The sequence below is a fragment of the Mesocricetus auratus genome, unplaced genomic scaffold (genome assembly GCF_017639785.1).
Source record: "Mesocricetus auratus isolate SY011 unplaced genomic scaffold, BCM_Maur_2.0 Super-Scaffold_2245, whole genome shotgun sequence".
Taxonomy (NCBI): domain Eukaryota; kingdom Metazoa; phylum Chordata; class Mammalia; order Rodentia; family Cricetidae; genus Mesocricetus; species Mesocricetus auratus.
Genome location: NW_024429180.1, coordinates 43,394,381 through 43,402,628, shown reverse-complemented (window position 1 = coordinate 43,402,628; position 8,248 = coordinate 43,394,381). Strand labels below are relative to the sequence as shown.

The window sequence follows — 8,248 nt, the reverse complement described above, 5'->3', positions numbered from 1 at the left end:
CCTTGATTATCTTTCTCAGGGTCCTTATTGGTGAACATCTTTCTTCTAAGCTCCCTATCCTATCACATCCCTACAAGCTTCGAGTGTGGGGCTCTAGCCATAGAGGATCATTATCTTCTCAGAAGGGGGAACCCGCAAGAAGAGCCCCTGCAATTCCAACGTTCGTCTCTTAAACCCATTTGTCCTTCTTTGGGGTTGTGCCTGCCCATAGGATTGTAAAAGCCTGTCGGGAACAAATGCTTCTGAGATTTTTTGATGCGGCGTTGCCGCACGAAAGGATCCTCCCTGCTTACTATTCTTGTTATTCTGTACCACGAGCTAAGGCTTACTCAGCAGGCACCTAGACCAACCAAGTCACAAAAGCCCACGACAAAGTGCATGCCAGCAGTTCACAGAGATAAAGGCTCGTAGTAGAAACGGGAAGGTTAACGCCGACTGTCAGCGGTGCCACCATTCTCTACCTTTATAAGAGTTTCCTCATGGTTCACTCCATCTCAACGGGATTTTTTTAAAAAGCAACCTAACAATCCCTAATTGAACAGTGTAATCTACAGAGAGTTCTTGAATCAGCGTCAGGGGGGTCAAGAAGAGTTTTCATGATTAGGCAAACAGTCCCTTAGTCTCTCCTCATTGAAGATAGGCTGTGCAAGCCACAACACTGCAGTCTTCATCTGGTCAAAGGTTGCTCCTGCTTTCCCAAGACGTCCTGACAGATGGGTGGGACAACCATGCCTCTCACCCCACCCAAAGAAAAGTCAGGTAGAATGGTGGACTCCACAATGAGGCCCATTAGAAGCTTTCTACTAAGTTAATACCTTTTATGTTAATGGCTGCAGAGAGAAGAAATTACCAATGAGGAGATTTTGGTTTTTGTTATTTTTGGTTTTGGCTGGAAAGGGGGTGTGGTAGTATTGTCACGTCTTCTTTTCATGTTCCATCTCTCCTGTATGCTATGTTCTATCTCAACAATTCTTTATGTAGTAAAAGTCACTGGATGACATGAATGGCATTTAAAAAATAAAAATAACAAGAGGGAATTTTTAATTTGACTGTATAGGATCACTAATTTTTGGCACACACAAAATTAGTCACCATTAAACATAACAAATATGACTCTGTGTCATTTGCAGAGAAACCCAACTGGCTGTTTCACATTATCTGCTCATTTGCATGGTCTTGTACAGAGTTCTTAAGATCTTCAAAGACAAGACTTGAGATTGATTCTTTGGAGCTATTTTCTGTTCTGGGGAGAGTGTTTGTCACTGCCAGGGGCAGGTGTGTGCATGAATTATCTTACCCATGTCAAGGCCAATTACAGCAGTATAGAATCAGCTTGGCAGTAGCAGACTGATAAGCACAAATTTCAAAATGATACAGATGTGACTGAGTCAGGCTAGAACCAGAATCTGCAGGGCCAAAGTGAATATTAATGCCTGCTGGGGATGGGGGTAGGAAGAGGCCTGTGGCACTTGTCACTAACACTGTGGCTTCAGAAACTTCCATAATCAGTTTTGACTGTGCAAGTGTGTATTTCCAAATGTGCAATGGGCAGTTTGTAGGCAACTGTCACCCAGTGACAGGCATCCGGGCACTTGAGTCCTTCTACTCTGCTGCAGACTTCACTGAGACACTGGACATCCAAAGCAGTTTTTACTTTGAAAGCTTTGAAAAGTCCCCTTATTTTACAGATTATCCGTGGTAAAACTTGCTTATTATCTGCTCTATAACTAGCAAATCTTCCAACTTCTTGTTGGCAACATTTATGTGAAGACGGGGTCTAGAGCTTATAGTAGTATTCTTTTATTCATTGTCATACAACAAACACATACCAACACCCACTAGGATGCCAGGAATACACAGATGAGCTGAATATTTTAGAGATTATGCCCTCTTGGGTCTTGATGCTCAGTGTGCTGTGCTGGGGGCCCTGGGTCCAAGGCTAGACTCTGGTTTTGCTGGTTGGCGTTTTCTTTGTGTGGCTGAAGAGTTTTGGGGAATGGCCCTTGGAGGCGCTATCTTGGCTGAGGCTTGAGTGGTTGAGTGTCTAAGTAGAGCAGCACAAGACACAGCCTCCTGCTGAGTGATATAGCCTGGGGAAAGAAAAGAGAGGAATTTCAAAGTCAATATTTCTCTTTAAAGGGTTTATTTAGATTTGTGTTTTGTGCATGAGTGTTTTGCCTGAAGGTGTGTTATGTGTTCCACATGTGTGCCTGCTATTCCCAGAGGCCAGAAGAGGGTGACACACCTCCAAGAGCTGAGCTTGCAGGTGGTTATGAGCCAACTGGGTGATAGGAACTGAACCCAGGTCCTTTGCAAGAACAGCAAGTGCTTTTAACCACCGAGTCATCTCTTCAACTCAACAAGTTTATAGAACAAAAGTATTCACAGAGGTGAACAGAGTTCTACTTCTGTGATTAGCATGCCCTAGTTACACTCTTTGAGGACAGGACATGTTCTTTCTTATTTTGCATTCCTCCAATGAGCATCGAGGTAAATCGTCACTGTCAACCTGAACAACCTGGATAACCTAAAACTTGTTGAAGCACACATTGTGGGTATGTCTGTGAAGATATTTCTAGAGATGATTAACTGGAGGGGGTCATCTGAATGTGGGTGAGTATCCACACTGTCTGTTCTATTCTTCCTGGTTACCAGGATGTGAAAAGCTGTCCTGTATCACTGCTTCCCTGTCACAATGGAATGACATCTCTAGAAACCATAAGCCAAAGTAAGTCCTTCTTACCCAACATGGTTTCTGTAAGATATTCTGTCATATGAATGAGAAGGGTTAAGCAACACAAGTAAGTATAGTCATCAACTAACATGTCAAGACGTTTGGAAAGACACTTGAGTGATGAGTAGCCTTCTCATGTAATTTATTTTATCAAAACTGTCTTCAGAGAAAGATAATATGTGGCTAAAAAGATAAATATTATTTCTTTCAGTGTTTCTCAAAGTACAATCCTCATTGTACCCACTAGATTCTCTGAATCCCAAAAAAAGTTCCCCATTAGAATTCCGAAGTCTACTCTCTGCAAAGACCTTCTGAAACAGAAGCCCAGAGAGCAAGGCATGGAATCTGCATTTTAGTAAAATGACTATCAGGTTTTGTGAATACTACTAAATGCCTCTGCATTTAAGTTTATTGGATTCTTTGTCATTTGGCTTTGAAAACACAGCCACCAGATGGTACTTCTACTCACTGCAGATAATCTTCAGCAGTCACCAAACCCCAGGTCCTTGTTTACTGGTTTTATGACCCTGGTAAAGTTATTTACGTCATCTGGATTTCAGTTTTCTACCTGAGTTTGGAGGACTGTGTAGCAGAGGGGGTGCACAACTAGAGATGTTCCTGTAAGATAAAAGAGTCAGCAGAAGTGAAGCCTTCCAGTAGGTTAATGCTCATGATGTGTTCATGTCTTTTGAAACCATGGTTTAATCTGTGATTTGTAAATTTGAGTGGACTTGGTAGAAAGAGAGAAAGAGCAAAGTATGAGCAGATGTAAGCCATGGTCTTTGGGAAGTCACTTCTTGCCTGAAGTCCTCACTGACAATGACTGGCTGAGTGGTATTCATCAAATTCATAATTTATGTGGGATTCTGGTTCTATAACTATATTGTACATAATGTTTATGGCAGGATATATGGGCTACGCCAAGAGCTTAAACATGTAGCTATTGTTGTTGGGAGTAAACTATCGTTGATCTTACACAAACAGTAAGAGGGGAGCCATTGTTTGAGTTTATGTTGGCTTTCCAAGACCAGTATATTGATCTGCTAGATCAAGTTCATATAAATCTCAGAGAGTTGTTAACATTTTATAAGAATCCATACTCTAATTTCTTTAAACCCTCTTAATTCACCTATAAAACTTCACTGTCTATTGTCAGGGATAATCATTTTTAAACTTGGCTAGCCAACCATGTTGGAAAATAGGTCGGCAGAGGCCATTCTTCTTGGATTATTTAGCTGGATATGTGACTTCTGACTATAATGAATAAGTACTATGCTGATATGCCTGGTTCTGGTAAGGTAGTTAAACTCACCCAGCTGCTGCTGGTACCCAAGGCTGTGAATGTAGCGGGTCTGCAGGGCCTTCCACTGTGGCCTGGAGTCATAAATCCTCATGATGCTGTAGAAGTAGCGCCGCTGCCCTTGATTTAGGTCCTGTTAGAACAAAGAGGTGACTTTGCTAAATAAACCCTTATGCAATTAAAAGTGTGACATGTTCAAATCCAGTATCCACAAGAATAAGATGCTTCTCTTATGGTGACACAGATTCTTAAAGCACACGGGACATGAAAAATCAGGAATTTTCCCTTCACTGTTTGTGTACACAATCCTCTCCTTGTTTGGATGATGATGAAAACAGGGAAGGAAAAGGTTCTAGGTTTTGTAATTCATAATTTTATGCTGAGGGAGATGTAAAAGCTTCCAGGATATGAGGATTTTTTTATCCTTATTGAGAAATATAGACTGTGGGAATCTATACGGTGCCTGATGAATGAAGGCTTCCAGATAGTTGAGATGTACAGTGGAAAGTTCCCAGTAAGGAATCAGGATAGATGATCGAGTGAGCAATGTGCTAAGAGATCCACATTGGCAGTGAAAGAGGGCTATGGACACAGAGGAACCAGGCATGATGGTACACGCAAGCCGTTAGGAGGCAAGGGTCAAAGGAGCACTTCAAGTTCAAGGTCAGCCTGGTCCACCATCCAGTTCCATGCCAGCAGGGCTACTTAAAGGGATCCTGTTTCAAAGAGAGAGATAGGGAGAGGGAGGCAGAAAGATCAAAAGTTCAAAGTCATCCTTAGGAGACCCTGTCTCAAAAATAAGTGGGGAAACTCTGACAATGGCACCAACATTCTAGAGAAGTCAAGTTAAAATAAGTTTGTCCTGGATACAAAATACCCAAAAGACAAAAAGCCAATTGAAAACCATGTGGGAAAATTGCCCTTACACTATTATATATAAACATAGGTTAACGTGACTTATTTGTTAGACATTTTGTGGGGGACTAAAATCTGAAACCTGTGAGACAAATTGTTTTTAAGTCTAGGGCCTAAAATTTGATATTAAAAGTAAACCCAGAGCAAAAATAGCAAGGCCAAGAGCTTCACAGTATAAGACATCATTTCACTCTGAATTCCTGTATTATGTATGCTTGGGGATAATACATTTGAAGAAAAGAAGGGATTTCATTGCTGAGTAACTAATTAAGCCTTTCACATGATTGCATGCAAGATAATAGGACAATCGCTAGCCTACTTCAATAGCAAAGTTTCCTAGTACAATGGGAATTTCCCTTACATTAGATAAAAATCTTGAAAGTTGCAGTTTTTATTTTATCAAGAAAAACTATGCCTACTTTCTCATCTCTGTAAAACTTTGAACATCCTAAATGAGAAGTCAGTAGAAGGTTACATTTCTCATATTCTTGGAAGACATGGAAGAAAAATGAAATTTTTACAGAGAGTTTCTATGTGAATGGCTATAATTAGCTTGGTGGGAAAGAAGCTAACCGCTGAAGCAGGAAGCCGCTATGTTGATGCTGTCAATTAAGTGAGCTCCCATCGTGGTGGACAGCGATGCAAGATCACTTCTCAGACTCCAGCCATCGTGGGTGTTCAGGGTTAGGCTGTCTTAGTACACCTTCATCTACTCCTTCAGCAGGCACTTACTGTGGGTCAAACAACAGCCACCTCCCACACGGACCGTAGGAAAAAGTTCTAGACCCTCCAAAGAAACAAGAAAAGCCCTTCCCTCCTCAAATAAGATTCGTCACCTTCAGTAATGAATTGTCAGCAGCAGAGGCAGGGACTTGAATGCGAGGTATTTGTGGAACACTCTGGAGCTTGTACTGCCTTTTCAAGTTTCTCCCCATTTTTCTTTGTCTTGTACCTCCAAGGAATAACAAACACAGATCAGTTTTTATTTTGCTTAACCAGTTTTGGGGATGGACCTAAGACAGCAAGCAAATAAGTAAACCATTTTTCTCCTATTTCCAGTAGATGTCTTCAGTCTACTAGTTCCCTGTCACTTCCTATCCTCGCTCTTTGTTATGGAGGGAATCATCCAGAACCCTTGTCTTCCAGTCTACAGCAGTTACTTCTTTACAATCTTAAATGGTGCTGTGATCTCATCTGGCTCTAAAAGTAATGTCTATGTCTTTGGGAGTTTGGGGAAGAAATTCAAATTGGAGAAGAAAATAAGATTATCCATCCTTAAATATTGTTGGCATTTGATTAGTTTCCATTCATTTATTTATTCAGTAAATAAATAATGTATTTGATTTTAGGAAAAGAGGATCACAATACAGATATGTTATGAACCTTCCTAGGTCATCAAATGTTCTCTAAAATACAACTGCTAGCAGATACAAAGTGTATCCATTTCTTGCATTTTTAGATCTTTGGTTTTATACTACTGTGTTATAAAATAAAACTATGACTTCATCATGTTTCCCTCTGCTTCCTGACAAAGTACAGAACGAAGGACTTCCATGTAGTGACAACATCTCCTTTCTCAGTGCACTGATGTTTAGAATCTAAGGTTCATCCAATAAGGAAAGCCTAACAATTGCAGAAGAAAAGGTGTGTTGGTTAGGGTTACAAGAGGCAAATAGAAACCCTGAGCATTTTCCCCTCTGCTTACTCCTCTGCCCTTACCAGTACAAACTACAGATGACAGAAAGAAAGAACACAACAAATCAAGTGCAGCAACAGACCCTCTAGATATAGCAGACTGTTATCAATACCTCTGTCACTGGCTAACTAGAGAAGGGAACTCGGAATAGTGGCCACACAGCTTTAAAACCAACAAACCCGAGTTTCTTCCCTTGTTAGCCTCCCTTCCGTCATCTTCATGAGGACATTCAGAATGCCTGCATCATCCTTTATTTGATTCACAGAGCATAGAGCTCTCAGTTTGTGCCACTTTCAGCCTTCCCCTGGTGAAAGCTCATGCATACTGATACATTAGTGCATCACATACTCATTCTCAAAAATACTTCAATAGCCAGGTGTGGTGGTGCACACCTTTAATCCCAGCCCTTCGGAGCCAGAGGCAAACAGGTCTCTGAGTTTCATGCCAGGCTGGTGTCTACAGAGAGTTCCAGGACTATATATAGAGAAAGACCCTGTTTCAAAACAATAAAAATCTCAATACATGTGGGAATCCTGATTGGCTGAGATATGAGATCTAGCCATGGGGATAATTCTATAGCTGAAATTTGTTATAAAAACATCAGCAAGCATCTCTTCGTGTTCTGTTTCCATGATATAAGCTCATAAATGAAACTATGAATATTTTATTTAACACTGCTTTTCTTTAGTGGGCACCCAGGGATCTGTACCAATCAAGGCATACTCTTTGCATGTTCTTTCTGATCGAAACCTCTATTCTTTGCTGCACTCTCATTTCAATATTCCTCCTCCCATTTTCCAGGTCTGCAGAGCAAAGAATAGATATTCTTCAAAGTTAGAATGATTCTTTCTGTCTTCAAATAGTGCAAGGAAATGACTGATGGTGTTTCTTATGACAACAGCTCACATATTCTTTTTCTTGGGCTATTGCTGAAGAAATCCATCTTACCCTTTCAACTGGTCCACACAGGATAAAGTTGGATTAAAATGCCTGGTGAATGCATGGAGAAAACAACCTCCAAGTTAAATTAAATCAGAAAACCAAAAGACAGATTTGTTTAAAAAGAACTTACCTTATATTGAGGTTCCCTGGTTTAAACACTAACATCCATACCCAAGGTAGCTTTCTTTAGAAGTAGCAGAAATTCAGTGTGTTGATAAACTAATATCCAAGCAACACCAGGAGATGAAACAAAAAGCTAGGGAAACTTGGCTGCATGCCTTTCTGTTTCTGGGTAAGGGTTTTGTTGCTGTTGTTATCCTAAGTTTCATAACTAAAGAAGGGTCAACTTCTAAATCTATCATATCTGTATTACATGATATCTGTATTATATGAAGGCATAGTAGACAAGTCCATGGAGATAGATGGTAAAGATTAAAGGTAAAGAAATCTATTAGTGCAACAGGCCATTCCATACATGCTCCCCAAATTTAGAGTCAGAAACATTCATTCCCCTTGCTCAGAATGGTGAAGGAATGGTTCCTACATACACAAGGCAGGAATTTGACTGTGATAACCTATGAGATAAAATCATAATTTAAAATAATGTTTTCTTCATATTTTTGGGGGGCAGTAAAGTATTCTCTATACCCATGTTCATTAG

General features: G+C 40.4%; 1 protein-coding gene across 1 annotated transcript; it reads right to left on the bottom strand.

Annotated features, from left to right (window-relative positions):
- Positions 1-1,778: 1,778 nt before the first annotated feature.
- On the bottom strand, positions 1,779-7,831 carry Fam216b (family with sequence similarity 216 member B). Its single transcript, XM_005071032.4, has 4 exons — positions 7,718-7,831; positions 5,786-5,901; positions 4,047-4,167; positions 1,779-2,090 (listed from the first exon to the last, which is right to left on the bottom strand). Exons 2-4 carry the CDS (start codon positions 5,882-5,884, stop codon positions 1,906-1,908), a joined length of 405 nt encoding a protein of 134 aa, XP_005071089.1. The 5' UTR covers positions 5,885-5,901; positions 7,718-7,831; the 3' UTR covers positions 1,779-1,905.
- Positions 7,832-8,248: the final 417 nt, after the last annotated feature.